Consider the following 20582-nt stretch of genomic DNA (forward strand, 5'->3'; position numbering starts at 1 on the left):
CCGGCGCGCAGACTACAACGCCCGGGCGGCCGCGCGCGCACCCCGCTGCCCCGGAAGCGGAAGGAACGGGCGCGCGGCTCCCGGGGCAGCGGGGGCGACCGGAAGAGACGTGTCCTTCCGTGGCCGCCGGTGGAGGGGAGAGCGGCGCGATGGTGAGATACGGGGGCGGCCCGAGCCCAGGCGCTGCTCCGCTCCCTTTACACCCCCCCCGCCGGCCCTGGGCCGCGGGAGCCTGGGGCGGGGCTTTTCCTCCGCGTCTAGGCCTGAAACTGACCGAAACCTTCACATTCAGCCCCCCCCGCTCCCCCCCCCCAGCGCCCGGGGCCGCCTCCTCCGCGTGGCGCCCGAGCCCCGCTCCCCCAGTCAGGGGGTTGGGACCCTGGGGTTGCCCCCTCCCCATGGCGCCCGTGTCCTGCCCCGCCCCGTGCTGACCGGCTCTGCCCCGGCCTGAGTGGGAGGCCGGGGGTTACTGCCCCCCCCCCCCGGACTGGCTGGGACTGGGGCTGGGGCTGTGCCTTGCCCTGGGGGTGCAGCTTCCGCTGTGGTGCGAGCATCGCTTTGCTCTTTCTCTCCTCCCAGGAGCTCGAGGCCATGAGCAGATACACCAGCCCGGTGAACCCGGCTGTGTTCCCGCACCTCACCGTGGTGCTGCTGGCCATTGGCATGTTCTTCACTGCCTGGTTCTTCGTGTATCCATCCACTACGGAACAGCAAGAAATTAGTAGCCGGGTGCCCTCAGGTGCCTCTGCCAGCAGAGGCTGGACTTGGGGGAAAAGCCCTTTAAAGCAAAGTAGGAATGGCTCTGCTAGGAGTATTGAGGAGTCTCAGGGAGCAAAAGGGGCACATCCTAGTTGGGATGGGTCAGCTGGAAGCAGAGAGTAGAAAATCACAGTTTTGGAGGGTGTAACAGTCTGGGGTGGGGGATACACCAGGGTGGGCAAACTATGGCCCAGGGGCCACATCTAGTCTTCCAGACATTTTAATCCAGCCCTCAAGCTCCTGCCAGGGAGCGGGGTCTGGGGTTTGCCCCACTCTGTTGCTCCAGCCAGTGAGCAGGGTAGGGGGCTTGCTCCATGTGGCTCCCAGAAGCAGTGGCATGTCCCCCCTCTGACTTCTACACATAGAGGCAGCCAGGGGGCTCCACATATTGCCCCTGCCCCAAGCGCCACCCCCACAGCTCCCAATGGGAGCTGCAGGGGCGATGCCTGCAGACAGGGCAGCATGCAGAGCCGCCTGGCCATGCCTCCGCATAGGAGCTGGAGATAGGACATGCTGCTGTTTCTGAGAGCTGCTTGAGGTAAGCACCACCCAGAGCCTGCACCCTGATGCTCTGCACCCCAACCTCCGGCCCCAGCCCTGATCCCCCTCTTTCCCTCCCAGCCCAGGGCACTCACCTGCATCCCAAACCCCTCATCCCCAGCCCGGAGCCTGCACCCCCAGCTGGAGCCCTCACCCCTCTCGCACCCCAACCCCCAATTTTGTGAGCATTCATGGCCCGCCATACAATTTCCATACCCAGATGTGGCCCTCTGGCTAAAAAGTTTGCCCACCCCGGGATACACTGTGGTTGAACTGAATTGCTTGAAAAGTTGAGCAATGGATGTACCTAGACTGGGACTGAGGGGGAGAGGATTTGCTGTTGGTAGAGAAGCCAGGAGGGCAGGCAAGAGGGCCAAGAACAACAAGGAGCCACAGCTTGGGGATGTGTTTGCATCAGGCTTGGTGTGAACGTACAATAACCTGCTTTTTGATAATGTTCTTTGATAACACTTGGTATTGAGGATGATGTGGGAAAGGCTGCCTGGCTGGAGCCCTTCAGGCCATAGAAGCAGTCTCTGCAGGAATCTTAGATTGCATAGTAAATATTACCCTGGTACAGTAAAAGCTGTTTTATCCAGCATGTTGGGGGGTTGGGGGTGCCAGTAAGTGAAAAATGCCGTTTAACTAAGAGGGAGGGACTTTGGGTGCAGGAGGGGGTGCGGGGCTGGGGCATGGGAGGGGATGCGAGGCGTGGGCTCTGAGAGAGTGTTTGGGTGCAGGAGGGGACATGGGAGGGGGTGCAGGGTGCCAGATCTTGGGGGGGGGGTACTCACCTCAGGCGACTCCCCACAAGCGGTGACCTATCCTGGTTGCTCTTAGGCGGAGATGCGGCAGGCTGCCCTGCATGTCGCTCCCGCCCCAAGTGCTGTCTCCACAGTTCCCATTGGCCGGAAAGAGCAGCCAATGGAGGCTGCGGGGGCAACGCCTGCGGGCGGAGACAGTGCGCAGAGCCGCCTGCGGGCGGAGGCAGCGCGCAGAGCCGCCTGCCGTGCCTCCGCCTAGAAGCAGCCGGGACAGGTCGCCACTTGTGGGGAGCCACCCAAGGTGAGTGGCCCCTGGACCTGGGACCCTGTGCCCCAAGACCCCTCCCACACCCAAACTCCCTCCCAGAGCCTGTGCTCCACACTCCCTCCTGTGCCGCAACCCCCTTTCAGACCCGTGCCAACTGGACTTTCAATGAAGATCAGAAATGACGGTTTTTAGAGCTTTCTGGTTGGTGAAGTGCCAGATAAAACAGCTTTTACTGTGGAAGGCTACCTTCCTGCCAGACCCTTTTGATCATTGTCAGGCCAAAGTTAGAGTGTGGTACTGTAAGCCCCCTGATCTGTCTCTTTGGTTATTGCTTTAACTAGCCTTTTCAGCTATGAAGTGACTTCCACTAAGTACACACGGGATATCTACAAGGAACTGCTCATCTCCCTGGTGGCTTCACTTTTCATGGGCTTCGGAGTTCTCTTCTTGCTGTTGTGGGTCGGTATCTATGTGTGACACTAAGCCAGGAACCTACTCTAGGTAAGACCTGTAGAACCAGAACGTAGAGCTAGTCAGCGTGTCCTCAGTTACAGGCACAGCTGCCAGAGGCTGATAAATGCTAGTTTAAAAATGGCTAGTTAAGCATTTGTAGATCTCTCATCTCCTGGAGACAATGTCACACCCTGAACTGGTGAATGCTCTGGACAGGAGCGTCCCTTGGAGGGATTACTGTTGGGGTACAGGACAGTGGACATAGATGCTTCTATGCCACCATTTCCCCCTATATGTGGAATCGCTGCTGCTGGTTAATTCTCCAGCCCTTTAACGGGGGCTGTAACTATCCTGAGGCAGAGCTCTGCTCTTTATTCAACACTTCTCTGCAGATGTGGAGCTGCTTATCCTTTCCCCCTCTATGGATTGTGTACACGGGGGTTTTGAATGAAGGCAGCTCAGTGGCACACACGCGTCATTCCAAACCAGTTATTTTACTCACATGTGCATTATAAACTGGGATTCCCAGAGTCTTCTGACAGACGGTGAATAAATAAATGAATCTGGAATGAGCGGGGCTAAGGAATTGAATTTCTGTCTCTCATGGCCTGCTTTCATACAAGCTCCCTCTGGCACTGCTTCAGTAAAGCATCCCACTCACCTGTGTGTTTCTGGGTCAGACAATAGGGCCGATAAAGGAGCTGACCTCCATTTCGCAGCTGGGTTTGGAGTTTGCTGAGTCCTAGTCTCACTCCCACCTAATGCTGTGGGAAGCAGTTATGGTAGCAGCAGGAGCTTGGTTTTGGGGGAAGGCTGTCACGCTAACTTCCTGCCTCTGTCATTTCAGATTCCAGGTGGAAGACCTCACAGAAGCTCCATCTTTTTTCTATTTTTGTACTTTAAGGATATGGCCCATCACAGATGCAGACTCTGTGTCCTGCCAAGTGACATCACCTCAAGCGTGAATAAAGCTGGTTCTGTGATGTAGCAAACTTTGGGGTCCTACTCTGTGTTTTGGGGGCTCTTTATCTGACTTTCAGATGTGCTCTGATCTCAGCACAAGATCAGCATCCCCTGGATAGATCCTCTGTTGTGTTCAGAAATAGAATGGCCCTTTCACAGGCTCCAGCCAACTGCAGCCATATTGAGAGGAACTGAGTATAGCCCTGAAGGAGTCCACTTCCCTCTGCAGTGCAGGATGGGGCTAATTTCCAGTTGTCTCTTACAGATGCAAACTATAAGGAAAGCGGCAGTGTAACTTGCCATCCACTGACAAGGAGCGTAGGCATAATGTTAAAGGTTTGTTTCAAACAAAAAAGGCTTTCACAGGTGTAGAAATGTACCATGAAAAGATGTTTTTAAAGTAATTGTTTTTTTGTAGAGAGAATATGAGTTCAGGTGTCAGTTTAATAGTGGATACATCCTCTCCAAAAGACTGCTTCCTTCTCTAGTAGATAGCTGGTTTTGATCTTAATGTTCTTCCCTCTGTGTGATCCTGTATCACAATGGAGCTAGTGCAGGAGAAGTGTGAAGTCAAACTGGCGCTGACCTGATTTTATTGTACAAGTTTGGTGAAATGAGGAAATCATGTTCCCAAATAAACTCTCATCTACAGTTATGTGGCCAAATTTATTACTGGTGCAAGTTAGTCATGTTACAGCAGGGGTTTTGTTCTGTAACTCCCACTGAAATCAGTGGGCCCCAGAGGTGAATGTGGCCTAGGGTTGGGAATAGGCTGTTAACTCAGCTCGAGGTTGAGGATGATCTCTTTTGCAGGTTTTATTTTTTATGGGTCCTTTGGTGACTGAGAAGTCTGATCCTTGTGCCACAGGCTCGTCGGCAGATGTTGCAGGTGATGTTGGAAGTCAGATTGTTGTGTGACAGTTGTCTCTTTTCTTTTCTGGCGTTTTTCTGCAACCAAGGAAAAGTGACAAGTCTTTGCTAGTTATCCCTATCCTGGGTTACTGTCTCCCAATGTGTGGTGTCAATTCCACATCTCTTGATGTTTATCTTGAGGGTGTCTTTAAAACGTTTCTTTTGGCCTCCCCATTTCCTTTCTTCTTTGGTGAGTTGGGCGTACAGCAGTTGTTTTGGGAAGTGTCCATGAGGCATGTGCACACAGTGCCCGTTCCACCTCAGCTGGTACCGGATAATCAGTGCCTCAACACTAAAGATGGTGGTATCTGTGAGACACTGACACTAGGGTGGCGATCCTCCCACTTTATGACGTGTTAATTCAGCACAGTGGATCTCAATCTGTAGTCCGTGGACCATCACTAGAGTTAAGTCTGTCTGTCTTTATGGTCTGCAGAACTAAAAAGTTTTAGAGGACCATGGTGAAGGGGTTATGATCAATGAAAGGATCTCTCTTAGGAGTAGATTAATAGACAGGAACAGATGGAGAGCCTTTACTGTAATCTCAGGATTAAACAGACTGTGAAAGGCTTGCCAACTATAAAAGCAGGTTCTCCTCCCTTGGTATTCACACCTCAACTGCTAGAAGAGGGCCTCATCCTCCCTGATTGAGCTAACCTCGTTATCGCCAGCCTGATTCTTGCTTGCATATATATACCTGCCCCTGGAAATTTCCACTACATGCATCCGACGAAGTGGGTATTTGCCCACGAAAGCTCATGCTCCAATACGTCTGTTAGTCTACAAGGTGCCACAGGACACTCTGCTGCTTTTACAGATCCAGACTAACACGGCTACCCCTCTGATAGTTTACTGTAACCAGTGAGAGAGCTGGGATTTCTCACTAGCCCTCACCAAACCCCTAATTCTTCACTGCTTGGTTCTCTGTGTTCCATCTGTGGGCCATTTTGAACGGCTCTGTGGATTGTGTGGTCCAGAGACCAAAATGTGAGAATCTCACGATATACAACATTCGCTTCTAGTACTTGTTGGTTGTGAGAGAGGTGGTCTGTAAACTGTCACTGATTCTTATCAAGCGTAGGGTTTTCTATAATGGCCACCGCTGTGGTATCTTAGTGCTTTGAAGAAAAATTAAACGTATGTAGTATGTCCTGTTGGACTTTATGGAATTTTGTACTCTTCTCTTTTCCTGGTTGTAGGAAGCTCTGCTTGGGATATATATAGACAGTAACTCCTCGCTTAATGTTATAGTTAATGTTCCTGAAAAATGCTACTTTAAGCGAAACGTGAAGCGAATCCAATTTTCCCATAAAAGTTAATGTAAATGGGAGGGGGGTTAGGTTCCAGGGAAAACAATAATTTAATACTGTACACAGCAATGATGATTGTGAAGCTTGGCTGAGGTGGTGGAGTCAGGGGGTGGAAGAGGGAGGGATATTTCCCAGGGAATGCCTTGCTGCTAAATGAGGAACTAGCACTCGGCTGAGCCCTCAAGGGTTAACACATTGTTAATGTAGCCTCACACTCTACAAGGCAGCACGAATGGAGGGAGGAGACACAGCATGGCAGTGGCAGCAAACATTCCCTGCAGAAACTGAACATGATGATGAACCCACGCTATCCCATTGGAGTGCACCACTCCCTCCACTTTCCAAAGTGTCCGGGGAGTGCATGTGGGGGAGAGAGAGAGATGCACATTGCCCCTTTAAGTACGCTGACCTCACTCTAAGTATGCTTTTTAAGTAGATCAGCAAGTTGAGACAGCAGCTGCTGCCAGCAAGCTCCCTCCATCCTGAGCCCTGTCTCCCCCCCGCTGCCCTGTGGAGATGGGGTGCAGAGGGAGGGGGACACCCTGATATCAACACACCTCTTCTCCCCACCCCCTCCACAGCAAGCAGGAGGCTCACAGGAGCAGCACACAGCAGTGGGGAGAGGGACTCCTGAGCTGCCTGGCAACTGATAGCCTGTTGGGCGGCTGCCACACAGGGAACTTAGTGGGGCTGCTGGTGCACCCTGGTTCCAAGCCCCCATTACTAGCTCCAACGGGCTGCTCTTTCTGCAAGCAGGACAAAGCAGGTGGCTGCCAAACAACATAAGGGAGCATTGCACAACTTTAAACGAGCACGTTCCCTAATCAATCAGTGATGTAACAACAAAACAACGTTAACTGGGACGACGTTAAGTGAGGAGTTGCTGTATCTGTGTATTTTAATCATAATGCCTAATAGTAGTACAGCTTTGTTGAAGAGGATGTTCTCACAGTGCTCCCACGAATGACTGAATTGATCTAATTTGCAATGGAAGTTCATTCCATAGTCCAGTTCCCTCAAGCAAGAATCCTTTTATCGCTGCCTCTAATTTTGTATTGGGTTTTGTAAATTACATTGTCTCAGAGGATTGGAGCTGTCTTGATGTGGCGTCATGGATAGAGATGAGGGTACTGATGTAGTTAGCAGGGATGGCTCCAGGCACCAGCGAAGGAAGCAGGTGCCTGGGGCAGCCAATAGAAAGGGGCGGCACTCTGTCCGTTGTTGGGGCAGCACGTCCGGGTCTTCGGCGGCGGGTCCTTCACTCTCTTCCTCTTTGGCGGCAGCTCAATTTCCCCCCCCCACCCCCTCCGCCGCTTGGGGTGGCAAAAAAAACTGGAGCTGGCCCTGGTAGTTAGGTTGTGATCTGTTAAAAATGTTGCAGATCATTTTAGGCTACAGCTTGGAATTAGCAATAGAAGCAGACTGGAAGCCACAGGAGGGAGTGGTGCACAGAGGTAATGTGCTTATGGAAGTCTGCCCTGGTGAAGTAATTGCAGAGGGGGGTATATTCATTCTGTGCAGGTTGGATTCTCTGCATTGTATTCAGTCTCAGAGGCAGTGAGTTTGATAATCCTGTCTGGAGGTGACAAATGGATGGATCATTGGCCAGCTTCTCATCTGGGAGACACTGACATTCTCCAATTATCCAGGCTTAGTGATTTGTTCAGGACCACAAAGCTTTGCACCAGCTGATAAATGGAGGACAGTGAACCTGGTAATTCTTTGGACAATTTTCCCCTTCTGGTCAGCATCATTTCAGTCTTGTGCATGTTTGAGCCAACTGCTCTTCAACCAGGTGGTGGTCTCCTGTCAGCGTCCTTCCAATGTCCTTCCAAGGGACCAAAAAATAAGTTATACAGGTGTGTGCTCTTAGCATGTTTATCATCAGAGCCTGTGGCCCCTTATAGATGGTGAAGGGGAGGGAGGCAGGATAGATCCTGGAGTGACTCTGCAGATGGGAGCTTGGAAGAGCTGTTACCCATCACCACTCAGGTGTCCTGTTAGAGGAATAAATGGAGCCACTGTAGTGTAGTTCCACATACCATCCTGCTTGCAGGGAGTAGCTGGGGTCATACTTATGGCTCTGTTGAAAAATTCCAAGAGGTTGAGTAACGTGAGTGCTGAGACAGGGCCTCTTTCCATAGCTATGAAGAAGCTAATTATTTTGGTCCGAAGCCCAATTACGAAGCATCCAGTCTGGTGGTAGCTGTTAAGTTATTGGAGCTTAGCTATCAATTTTTTGGAGTGAGTTGGCCTAGGAAAGGGATGCTGCAGCTGGGGTCATCTGCTTTAAATGCTGGTGCTTTCAGGATCCCTCACTCAAGGAGAACTGCTATGGCGCCAGGCCAGGCTTTATACAGCAAGTTTCCCTGAGGTCACTGCCGTTTCCTGTGTGGGGTGGGGCGGGAGCATCAGTGTGTCTGTCTCCCCCCCCCCGTTGCTCCTGCATGCACCACCTCTCTGGAGACACAGGTGGGACACAACACTTAAGGAGCAAGGTGGGGGCGGGGGGGGAGAAGGCAAGCAGCGGGTGGGGTGTGTGGAGGCAAGTGATAAGGTGAGCAGCAGGTGGGGGGGGGCCTGGGGGGGAGTAAGGGGCAAGTGGTGTATCAGCAGCAGGGTGAGGGGGGCTGGCTGCGAGTGGGGGAGTGCTGAAGCGAGCAGCGGGTGGCAGGGAGGTGCTGGAAGAGGAGTAAGGAGGCAAGCGGTGAGTCAGCAGCAAGATGAGGAGGGCGGTGGGGGTCTGGCTGTGAGCAGGGGTGGGGTGTAATGAGGTGAGCGGTGCGCCAGCAGCAGGGTGAGGAGGCGGGCAGGGGGGCCTGGCTGTGAGTGGGGCTGTGAGGAGTGAGCCACCAGCAAGCTGGGGTTCTCATGGCAGGGGAGCGAGGAGGGATATAGGCTGTGAGCACAGGCACCTCTGCTCTCTGGCCAGGTCATGTTTGGTTCCACCCCTTTCAGCATAAACCATGGTTTTCACAGAGAAGTCCCAGGACATCTCACTAGGTCGATGGCTCAGATCAAGGCCCAGTAGTTTTTTCTGGACTCTTGTAGCAAGTGGTTAAGGTCTGTTTTCTCAGACCTCTTGCTTCTTCCTTGGGCTGTTACTTCCTATACTGGCCCAGTATCTCCTGAGGGGGTTGTATTCTTAGTAGGGGTCTGCGTTTGGGTCAACCCCCTAGTCCAAGTGCTTGAAATTTCAAACACAACTAAATGATCAGAAATAATGAGCAACACCACTTCCTCTCTATCAGGATCTTTCAGCTACTGTCTTAACCACTCTATGTTCACAGATAATCTAATATAGCTTGACTCTCTGCTGTGCGATTCTCTGGGAGCTGAGGATGTGATGTCTGTCCACCTTCCCAGGCTTGGCTTTTCTGAACTGGGCTTCTCCCTTTTTCAAGGGTCCTCCGAGATTGATACGCCTCGGAGGTGGGGCTGCCTGAGCCCAAAGCTGCTCTTTAATCCCTTCTTGCCTGGTGCAGGGTTTGTACACCCTCTCACAATGCCACTTTTCATATCAGTATCTGTCCTCAGCTGTGAAGTGGGGATACCTGCCTACTGAGTGTTGTGCTAATTAATGCTTGTCCTGGGAAGAGATCCTCTGAAAGATTGTTATTGGCTGAGTGAAGTGTAGTCTAACACTTCATTTGATGGCATTTCTCTGCTGGCCAGCACTGAGGTTCTCTGGCAGAGCTGAAGGAAGGCAGAGGTTCAGGTCTGGCATAGCAGGGGCTGCTTCAGATCAGGAGCTGTATTGGCTGAATAGGAGTGAGGCTGGAGGTTTGTGCTGTGGCTCCCTTCACACTATGCCTGGCTCAGGCAAGATCATTTACCTTTGCCCAATCAAAATTGGTTTACTTCATAAGCAGTGCCCATGTGGTGCTGCAGGCAGAGGGCTCGGTGCTTGTAGCACCAAATAGGCACTGCCTAGGGGAAATACAGACAGGTCAGGGGCTAGAGTCGCTGGAGGGAGATAGTGACGTCAGATGGAACTCAGTCACAATGCTACTGCTCAGGCTCCTCTGCCGGCAGCACAGATGGGCACTCCCAAGGGGAAGTCTGATCTAAAACCAATAAAATAACAGGAGCAGCAGCTTATACAAATTAACAACATTTAGGTTTAGCAGCAGTATCCTGTAAAATTGATACAGGTTCAGGGATAGAGACTGCAGTTCCTGCCAGTTCGATGTGCATCAGCCATGCACTCTGCAAGCCATTACTGAAAGTATGAAGTAATCTTGGTTCGCCTCATTGTGTGGCCCTGGGATAATCAATGATTTATTGCCCTACCTCTAAGAGGAATAATGCTTACCTACCTTATAGGCATGGTGTAACAGTGCTTGTACACTGCTTTGAAAATTGGGAGCATAATGTGTCCTAGAGCCACTATACCAACATTGCATCAGTTCACAATTTAAGGCTCTTCACAATTTAGAGATCTAAAGCAGTAGCTTCATGTATTTTTCAGATGGCGTCCTGCAAAAAGATCCTAAATTCCCTTGCGCCACATCCTAGTATCTGTCACCACTGGAGTATAAACTGAATGCTCCATTTTATAACTATCCTTAAGTACAGTTTAACATGCAGTCCACAGCCATGAACATGGGACAGAGCTTGGAATTTGATTTGCCCACACCTGAGTATCTTAAATAACTGATGTCGTCTGGAGGAAACCCATAGTGGTTGTGGTCTCAGGGTCCAGTTGTGACAAAGGGACAATTTATAAACAACACAATTTTTCCAGTGGTGGAGGAAAGCAGCCAGGAGCCATACTTGGATACAAAGCTGTATTTATATATTTATTTATATAGGTATATTTACCTGCAGCATAAAACAAAGTCTAGATAAGCCAAACAAAAAAGTACGGGAGTCCTGAGAACCAGCACCCCCAAAACTCAGCAAAATATAAATACAAATCAGAAAGAAAGGAGGGAAGCAGTGCTTAGCCCCCGCTCCTCCCCCCGAGCAAATAAAAACCAATAATCATTAATATTTGCTCAGAATGCAACTCTACAAACTTGCTGGCAATATACAGTGATTAAAGCTGTGACAGCAACATTTAAACCAAACAAATTAGTGCTTTATTTTTTCTTAATCCTCGCAGTGGTGCCGCAGTCTTTATTTACAGGCTTTAAGCTCTAGAAGTAGGGCAAAAGATGTGGGAATTTGCTTTTGAAACAAACTCTCCCCAAACAGGCAAACTTTAGAAAGTGGCCCCATGTTCACACTTGTCATCCTTCCTTCCAGCTAAGAATGTCTAGAGAGATGAAGCTTCAGGTTCCCGATGCAGAGAGAAAGGGGAGCTCCCTGCCTAAGAGGCTGGAAACACTGGCTCAGAGCTCTCTCCGTCTCACACAGGGAAAAGCCTACCGTAACTCTTCCTGCTACTATTTTGGGAAGGGGATGGGGAGAAAACCCCCTTTAATTACAGGTGAGTAGAGCAGAGACCTCCTTGGGAGGCTGTCACTAAGCAGCACAGTTGGCCACTGGCCAGTTGTTTCCATGGGCTCTGGTGCCATCATGTGGCCATTTCTCTAACAATTACAACCCTACTGTGAAACTCTGGTTCCTGTCTTGGAGGTACCGTTATGGTTTGGCTGACGTGATCTGTGTAGTTTGTGGAGTACTTTGGGATGAAAAGCGCTATAAAAAGTTTTTCTGAGAGTACATTCCGAGTCTAATCCTACTGTTTCTTGTAAATATCTAAGGTATTAACTAATCACTGCCATCTTGCTTTAAAATAGTTGAAAATGTAGGACAGGCCTCTGGATTTTAATTATTCCTTTCGTTTTTGGAAAGGTGAACTCACTAGCCATTGTCTTCAAGGTCCACAGCATGTGCTGTGCCTGTGTGTTGGCAGGAAAAGGAGATAGCCACTCCTTGACCTCAGCAGTGACCCTGACCTATGCTTTAAGCATCATGGGGCTACCTGGAATGCTATAGATCTTACTTGGGGCTACAACTTACCACCCACCATTATAAATCTCCAGTGACTGCACTCAGTAGGTTGCATCCTCTGTAGTAATGTGAAAGGCATCTGGGAAGACCCCCAGTTGCCACCTCTGAGAACACCAGTGGGTTGGGGGGAGGAGGGGGATTTATATGGTGGTTGCAGGCACGCAGTGAATTCAGCCTACGGAAAGGCCAGCTCTACTAAATTAAAGCACAGGCAGTAAATTCAGCTCTATTAAAAACACAAGAGGAAAACTTTGAGTGGGCCGGACAGTGCTACCCCTCACCTGAGCAGTCCCAGCAAAATCTGTGAGTTTGCTTTACTGACGAGAGTTTGCAAGATTGGGGCCAGTGATTGCCATATGGAGGACAAAAGCTGCCACTAAAGGAATTTCCCAGCTTAAAAACAAAGCAAAGTTCAGGGCAAATGGGGCAGGGGGAAGTAATGTAAAACGTGTACTTTGCACAGAGTGGCAGTGGAGGATTTCCTGTAAATTGCTGGCAGGAATGCAGTCCTAGTGAGAGTGGAATTGTGGCTGCTCTGCACTCAAGGACCACCAGGCCATCAGCCCTTTGTTCTCCCCTAGTAGTTGCCTGGTGTAGCACGGAAAATGTGCCCCTCACTCACTGGGCATTCAATACTCATTCTCCGCAGCCAGTGTGTTTGAGTAGCTAGATTGCTAACACAGCTACGTCTGCTCTGCTAATAGGCAGAGAATGGAAACTGAAGAGCTGGTCTGAAACCACACACAAAGGGCCTGATCCTTAGAGGAACCAAGTCTCTAGCTCCCACAGAAGTCACCAAGAGTTGCAGGTATTTGGCCTGTATGGGGCAGTCACAGAGACAATTGGGAGTTATGTTTGCTATGCGTCACCCCCAAAGTAAAACAGAGATAAGTGTAGGCCCCCAAAGGCTGCACAGGAGCCATCTCTACATGATTAAAAAAGCATTCCCTGCTGTTTTGCTGGGGGCAACAGGAATTGCAGCCATACATTCCTTACAGCTGGGACATGAATAGATCCTGCTCTTCTGTCTGGAATTCAGTGATTGTTGTATTTGTCTCCACTACCAGCAAGAAAAGAGTCCTCAGAGTCCCTGCCACAGCTACCCAGCCCCAGTTTGGTAAAAGCTGCCTATATCAGGTGATGGCACTTTGCAAAGGGAAGAACACTTGTGCCTCTGGAGCCAGCTTTGTGCTTTGGTTCAGCATTGCAGAGTGGAGTTTCCGCCCCAGCTGCCTTGCTTACTCCTCCGCCTGCCCTTCCCTTTCTCCAGAGGCTGCTGCCACTTTCTTGCAGAACTAGGCACAGGATTACCCTGGCACAGGTTCGGACTGCAGGAATGCAGAAGTTTCCCTCCCCCGCCGGTGAAAAGTGCTGGGGTGGGAGAAAGACACACACATACAAGAGCTGCCAAAGTGTGACAGGTCCTAGCTCCCCCAGCACCAGTATAGCTGTCAGGCTGGGGCTCAGCACTCGCCCCCTTTGGTTTCCTATGTAAGACACAAATAGATCAGTAAGGACAGAATTAAGAGGCCTGTTTTTATACTGCTTAAAAAAATTCAGTAGTTTAGCAAGTTAAAACCTTGTAACAGTAAAATACCCATGATACACTCACCAGCTTACCCAGGGGGCAATGGGACCAGGCCTTGTCACCTGCCCCCTCCCCTCCTAGGAGAAATCGGTAGGGGGCCACCTTGCTTGGCAGAGACCTGTTGGGAACAGAGCTGTATTCACCAGTAGGTGCAGTGAAACCAGTCACCTGAGTCTTCAGCAGCCCCACTCCCATTCTGCAGAGCAGTCCGTGCTGGTGGCCTCCCTTTGGCACCCCTGAGCAGAGGCAGGCAGGGTGAACCTGGGCTTCTGGGATGTTCTGTGGGGCTGGCCCTGGGACCAGCCAGCTCTAGCTACTCTAGCGTAATGGGAACAGTCCCCACCCCAACCACAGAAATATGGGGTACAGCCACAAACACCTGCAAACTGGCCCCTTAGATAGATGTATTGCGGGGGGGGGGTGACTCTGCTCCCAAGGTGCCTCTTTCTCCCCACTTCCTGAGGGGGGGGGGGAATCAAAGGCAAGCCCTTGCCAACAGGCTGGCACAGGCTGACTAGGGGTTTTGTGGGGTTCTTAAGTTCATCTGTTCAGGCCTGGTCTGCATGGAGTGTAGGAAACAGGGCAGGGAGGAAAGGGACCAAGGAGAACCCTGTTGCCTCTGCAGCCCCCTCCTTGGCAAGGTTTCTCTCTGGCTGTCCATGTGGCGCATCTCAATGTCACCAGGAATCCTATGGAGTAGGGATGCAGGAAAATAGCCAGTGGCTGACCAGAAGGAACAGCAACTCCAGTGTATGACTTCCAGTATGTCCAGGCAGAGCCCTCTTTTCAGGATGGAATTCCAGTGTTTCAGCATTGACAAGAGCTCCAGTCTTGGAAGGTAAATTCCAGTGTTGCGGAGAGCTGCTGCATTGCTACAGGAACCGACAGGCCTCTCAGGCTGTTGTTCCCAGCTCTAGAGGTTGGGACAAGCCTGTCCACACATGATCCAGTGTAACACTTTCAAATCCAGTGTAGCAGAGGGAGAAGGGTGCCAGTGTCTCCAGAAGGGAAGGAGATGGACACAGTTGCCCAGGATTGTAGGCTATGGTGTTTGGTTGGCATGTCCAGTAGATCCCTGGGGCTGTTTGTTGCTCCTGGCAGAGTTCCTATATTCCTTATGGAGCACTTCAGTGTCTATATCGTCCCCAGGACAGAACCAAAGTAGCTCAGAGCCCCAAGGGGAAGGTGGGAGCAGAAGGGAGCTTGGAGGTTTACAGAGGAAGGCATGGGGCAATCTGATAGGTTTCGCCAGTCCCCTTCCTCTCTCCCAGCAAAGGGCACTGGTGCTGCCGGGACTCACTCACAGAGCCAGTAAAACTGGAAATAATAGTCAGTGAAGAGGTGCCCCATGTGCTCCGGGGTGATACTACAGTTGGCTTTGCCCTATGAGAGGGAGAGAGGGCTGTCAAGAGAAACTTCCTCAGAAGGAGCAGGATTCAGCTGCTATCCCACTTGTGTGCTGGGGAAGTGGAGGATTCGCCAGCTAGATTTGCATATGGCCCCCATCACCTCCCAAGTGTTTAAAAACAGAACAATCTCAGCCTGTAGGAGTAAAGAGCTCCAGTTTTGCATTTCCCCTGCCCACACCCATCCCTGCACTTGGAAAGTCCTGGCCACTCACCCCAACTAACTTCCCTCCACCCACAATGTGCTCCGCTGCGTACAAGGGGAACCCGGTCATGATTTACACACACATCCCTGCCCGGAAGGGGGCACAGGGCTCTGGAATTCTCACAGGCCCCTTCATCCTGGTGAGTGATAGGAATGAGGCCACAGAGCCCAATCCCTCTCAGCTCTGCCCTGGATGGTGCAGAGGACATAGCAGGTCCCATACTCACAGGCTGGGCTACTCGGAAGTGGTAGGTGAACTCCCGGAAAGACAGCATCACCATGGGCCAACGCTGTGTCATTTCCTGGGGGAGAAGATATAACCGGTGGGGGGAGACAGAATGAACCTGTTACTACTAGGCGTTTAGTAATTTGTCCCTTGGGTGAGCAGGGATAGTGAACTGGCCTGCTCCACTCATCAGGCTTCTGAGACTATCCTGCAAAGCCAAAAAAGGACTGAAGTCCTCTGCCTGTCTGGGGCTACAGTGCCTGGAGCTGGATGGGTGCAAGGGATCCCCAAATCCTGACCAGGCACTTAGGGAAATTTATCCAGATGGACAGCAGTCCTGAGAACATAAGTTGGCTGAGACTACAGCAATCTGTTTGCAGAAGGGGCCAGCTCATGGCCATCATGCCATAAAAGTGATGGATGAGGAGAGGGATACAGATGGGTTTGAATGATGTAAACCTAAGGCAATATCCTTCTCCTTGTGGGGCCGGAGACGAGGAGGCAGCATGACACAAGGAAGCTGAAGCACCAACAGGGTCTAAGGAAGGCAAAGACGTCACAGTCACTCGCACCAGGACTAAAGGCCCAGGAGATGAAAATCTCCTATCTTAGAAACATCTAACTGGAGCCCAGTGAATTATAAATCTCTGGCTGGAGGATCTGAATGTTAATTAGAAGAGCTGCACGTGCGACAGCTCTGAGAATGGCTCAGAAGCCAGAGTGGCTCGATACCTTGAATCACAGGTTTAAAGGGAACAGCTGATGTCAATGAAATGGGTGGTGTGACTAATTCAGGTAGTGCAAGCAGAGCTTTTGGTCACCTGGAGGTGGATGGTACTGAGGGAACAGATGGTGCTAAGAGGATGTTGGCACTAAGGAAGACATTAACGCCCCAGCAATGGGGAGGCTCTGGAAGGGCAGCAGCAGGATGTGGAGGAAAAGAGGAGCTAACTGAAGCTAATGCAAACCCAGTGCACATGCGCCTGTGTACGGTGGTGGGGAGATGGGAGTAAAAGGTATTCCATAGGAACGGAGTACACTAAAATAATCGACAGTGCCCCAGAAACTGGGGAGGTCTTACTGAGGAATTGGGGCCTATCATGCCACAGAGCGCAATCGGCCCTGCTGACAGCTAGACTCGTAGGCTTGTGTCAGAGGCAAGGATCATTCCTTCTCCTTGTGGGGCCGGAGACGAGGAGGCAGCATGACACAAGGAAGCTGAAGCACCAACAGGGTCTAAGGAAGGCAAAGACGTCACAGTCACTCGCACCAGGACTAAAGGCCCAGGGGATGAAAATCTCCTATCTTAGAAACATCTAACTGGAGCCCAGTGAATGAAGGAGACTCAGGCTGCACATCCTTTGAGAGATGGGCCAGTGGACCCCACCACAGAGGCAGCCACCTCAGTCCTGTCAGCGACCTCATGGAGACCAGCACAGCTCTTTGGGGGAGACCCCTGAAGGAAAGCTCAGTGAGCCTAGCAGCTTCTAGATCCACAGGCAGAGAAATCAGGAGCTAAGGGAGTCAGGGATTAGTTCCTCCTTCCGCCATCCCTCTGGGAGCAGCTGTGCACAGCACAGAAGCTCATGGCCCCACCCGGGCTGTTTCCCAACAGTCCTGGAGGTCACACAACAGAGGAGGCAGCCCCGAGGTGTGTGTGTGGGGGGAGGAGGGACAGATTCAGTTTCACAAAGCAGTAGTTCTAGTAACCACAGTGTCAGTGACTCGTGCATTAGCCAACTGGGTCTCTCCCTTTCTCTGACCCAAACTACACCACACCCTGTTTGCTCAACATGAAGACAAAGGCTGCCAGGTTTGTCCCTAGCACCCCGTGTTGCTTCTCAGGAAGCCAGGCCGCTTGGGGTGCCAGGGACCTTTACAACAAACCGCAGGGGAACTCAAGGACGGTCTGGCTGCCCAAGCGGTGCCTGTCCTTTGAGGGATTGTGTCCCCCTACCTGGGTGTCTGTGGCATTGGTGGAGCTGTCCACGCTCATTGTGTTCTGACATGGGTCACTGGACTGGAGGCCACAAAGGTAGATGGACACAGCAGAGGAGGCACTGGAGAGAGAGGTGAGAGAATTCTGCCTCGCACCAGGAAAGCAGACTGGCCACTCCAACAGAACCCCAGCATCTTAACACCCCATATCCGCCTCCTGCCTCCGCAACTCACTCGCTACTCAGTCACCCCAGAGCCCGCTCCTCCCCGTCCCATCCCACCATTACCCCCAGAACCCGCTCCTCCCCCTCATGCCCCCCCATCCCACCAGTCCCCCCAGAGCCTGCTCCTCCCTGCCCACTGGTCCGCCAGAACCCGCTCCTCCCCCTCGTACCCCCCCTTCCCACTGGTCCCCCCAGAGCCTGCTCCTCCCCCTCACACCCCTCCAATCCCACCAGTCCCCGCTCCTCCCCCTCATGCCCCCCATCCCACCAGTCCCCCCAGAGTCTGCTCCTCCTCCTTGTGCCCCTCCCTTCCCATCAGTCCCCTCAGAGCCTGCTCCTCCCCCCTCATGCCCCCCCATCCCACCATTCCCCCCTCACGCCCCCCCTTCCCACCAGCCCCCCCAGAACCCGCTCCTCCCCCTCACACACACCCTTCTCACTGGTCCCCCAGAACCCACTCCTGCCCTTTGTGCCCTGGAATTTTTCACACCCCTGCATGATGTAGTTATACTGACCTAGTTTCCTAGTGTGGACCAGGCCTGAGACAGACACGGAGCTTGAACCCTAGGGCTTAGCTTAGCTGGGCTACCCAGAATGGACGCTGCTTTAACCTTCATTCCTCTGTGCTAACCTAAGGCCTTCCTATGCTGCGTTCCCACTGACTAATAAACCCAGCGGTTCTGACAACACCGCCTGGTGTCACAGCAAATGCTGGGTGAGGTGCATTAATCCCTGAAGGTGGACAAGTCTCTGCCAGGAGTCTGTCTGCGTGGGACTCGCTGAACAGAGCTCACCGTGAAGCAGGAGTGCGGAAAGCCCAGAGGTTCAGTCTGAGGAGGCGGTGACGCAGTGTGGCTTGCCCTGGAGGAAAAGCGAGACCCCTCGGGGGTCTGGCCAACTGAGGGGTTCCTCCTAGAGACTGTTCCAAAGCTGATGCATAGCTCTGATCCTGTGGATCTGTGACACCTCCCTACTCTGTATTTATTGTTACCCTCAGAATCCCTTTGAGTCCCCTTCCACGCACTGTCACCCTGATAAACCCCTCACACACACACCCACTGTAACCCTGGCTCTTGGATGCCAGCGGCAGACAAGCATTTTCACTCACTTCATCTCCAAGGTCAGGTTGGTGTTCACTGCTGTGGACGGGCTGATGGGGATGCGGTAGGTGATGTTTCCTCTCCTGCGGACACAGACAAAGAATTCGATACCTCAGACGGAACCTTCTGTGGGACGGGCGCTGGGTTCCCCACCCAAGCGGGCAGCACCCCAACAGGGCTCTGTGGCTTTTGGGGAGCAGCACAAGATGGAGCTTGGGTAATTTGGCTCAAGGGATCATTAATGTGAGACGCATCCATTCATCGCCAGCACGCGGGTTCTAACACAGCCCATCAGGGCTGGATGGGCAGAAGATCCAGGAGAGATGGAACTGCTCAACTCTAGAGCATCAACTCCAAACATGGCCCTATGTCAGCAGCGCCCTAGAGTCGTTAGATGACTGGGAGCATGTGTGAAATGGGCTGGAGGGTGTCTCAGTCCCGTTCCCACTGGATCAGATGAGCACATCACAAACATCCCTGCAGCTGACAGTAACGGGCCTCCCCGTTGGCATTTCCAGCAGAGAGGCCAAGGATTGACTGGGGGATGGAGACTGACTGCCCCTCCCTGCCAGAAGTGGCCTATGCAGGCTGTGGCAGGCTAGCAGGGCAGCATGTGGGAAGCCAGAATTGCTGTCCCTGCCCTATGGGTAACCAGAGGACTTCAGGCTCCAGGAGCTGTCAATCTGGTACTCACTCAGCATCCCAGGGGAGGCCAGGCCCTGCCTCTCACTCACCTGCATGCGTCCCTGGCTGCACAATAGTGGGGAGTGATGGCCATGTCATTCTCCACAATCCGGATGGAGCGGAGCAAAGCGTCTGGCCCTGCAGAGAGGAGAAAGGTTACTGAGATGGGGAAAAGTGGCCAGAACGCCTGGGCTTGGAGAGTCAGAGTGGATGGGACTATCCCCTCCCCCAAAGCCCATCAGTGCAGAGGAGTCACAGATTTCTGCAGGCTCCCCGCTAATTGCCTGGCCAGTTCTCCCCTGGGCAAGGTAAGTCCACTGCCCACTAGGTCTCCTTGGCAGACAGCACTTCCTACTGCTCAGCCTTAGGGATTAGGCCCAGGTTTTCTAACACTTGGCTTCCCTCCTTCAATAAGTGGCCAGGTTTTCAGAGGTGCTGCGTACTTGCAGACTCCAGAGACTCGAATGGCAGTTGAGGTGCTCGACCTCCCGGTAATAAAGTCACTTGCTTTGGGTGCCTAGATGTGTATTTCGGTGCTTAACTTCAGCGGTGGGGAAGGGAACTCTTGCTGACTTAAACTGGGGTTTCAGAGCAGTCTAAGGGACTTAGAGGTGCCCAACTCCCTATCCTAACTCCCTTAGGTTCCTCTCCCCGCTTCCTTGGCCAGCTGGGACATGGAGGTGACTGTTAGCACTAGACACACGCAGCTCTCCTAGCCTCACCATCGCTGCACCTTTCAGCAAGGGGGTTCGCTGCCCCCTCTCAGTGTGTTTGCACTGGGTCACCTGGTTGGGTTTATAGCCCAGATGAGGCAGCGCTACAGCTGCCCCCCTCCTTGGGCCCGGTAGCACCGATCCCCTCTTTATACAGCTTCTTCACCTCCACTGCTTGGGGGAGGGCCACATCCAGGACTGGAACTCTCCCTCATGGACACCACTGGGGAGATACGAGGGTCTCTGACTCTGGGACAGCATGTAGACAGTTCTGGGAGTGGCCATCTGTGGGCTCTGGTGCCATCATGTGGCTAAAGCCACATGTCTTCTCTATACAGCACTTCTCTCTCTCTCTCCCATTTACTTCCTTTGGTTTGGTTTGGCAGAGAGAGGGCAGCTGGTGGCAAAGAGCGTGTGTGGGAGCCACATGGCCATGGGCAAATGGGAGCCTGGGGCTAGGGTCTGAGCGACATCCCCCTGTGACCCAGGGAGCTGGCAAGGGCACAAGGGGAGCAGAGGGTTTTACAGGGATCCTCTGGGTTGACTATCGGCATTACAGCTCACCGAA

The 20582-nt window shown here is 52.3% G+C and overlaps 2 protein-coding genes across 12 annotated transcripts in view; one reads left to right on the top strand and one right to left on the bottom strand.

Annotated features, from left to right (window-relative positions):
• The first annotated feature begins 2 nt into the window (after window positions 1-2).
• Window positions 3-3776, top strand: TMEM258 (transmembrane protein 258). Its single transcript, XM_045016386.1, has 4 exons — window positions 3-152; window positions 580-689; window positions 2682-2832; window positions 3632-3776. Exons 1-3 carry the CDS (start codon window positions 150-152, stop codon window positions 2806-2808), a joined length of 240 nt encoding a protein of 79 aa, XP_044872321.1. The 5' UTR covers window positions 3-149; the 3' UTR covers window positions 2809-2832; window positions 3632-3776.
• Window positions 3777-10745: 6969 nt separating this feature from the next.
• MYRF (myelin regulatory factor) overlaps window positions 10746-20582 on the bottom strand; it is a 142965-nt gene continuing 133128 nt past the window's right edge. For all 11 annotated transcript variants that reach the window (XM_045016204.1, XM_045016212.1, XM_045016209.1 and 8 more), the window contains 5 exons: window positions 19352-19439; window positions 18626-18700; window positions 17313-17415; window positions 15357-15431; window positions 10746-14901 (listed from right to left, as the gene is read on the bottom strand). In XM_045016204.1, coding sequence (XP_044872139.1) covers window positions 14815-14901; window positions 15357-15431; window positions 17313-17415; window positions 18626-18700; window positions 19352-19439 — 428 coding nt within the window. In that variant the 3' untranslated portion in view covers window positions 10746-14814. The remainder of the gene's footprint in view (window positions 14902-15356; window positions 15432-17312; window positions 17416-18625; window positions 18701-19351; window positions 19440-20582) is intronic.

The sequence above is a fragment of the Mauremys mutica genome, chromosome 4 (genome assembly GCF_020497125.1).
Source record: "Mauremys mutica isolate MM-2020 ecotype Southern chromosome 4, ASM2049712v1, whole genome shotgun sequence".
Lineage (NCBI taxonomy): Eukaryota > Metazoa > Chordata > Testudines > Geoemydidae > Mauremys > Mauremys mutica.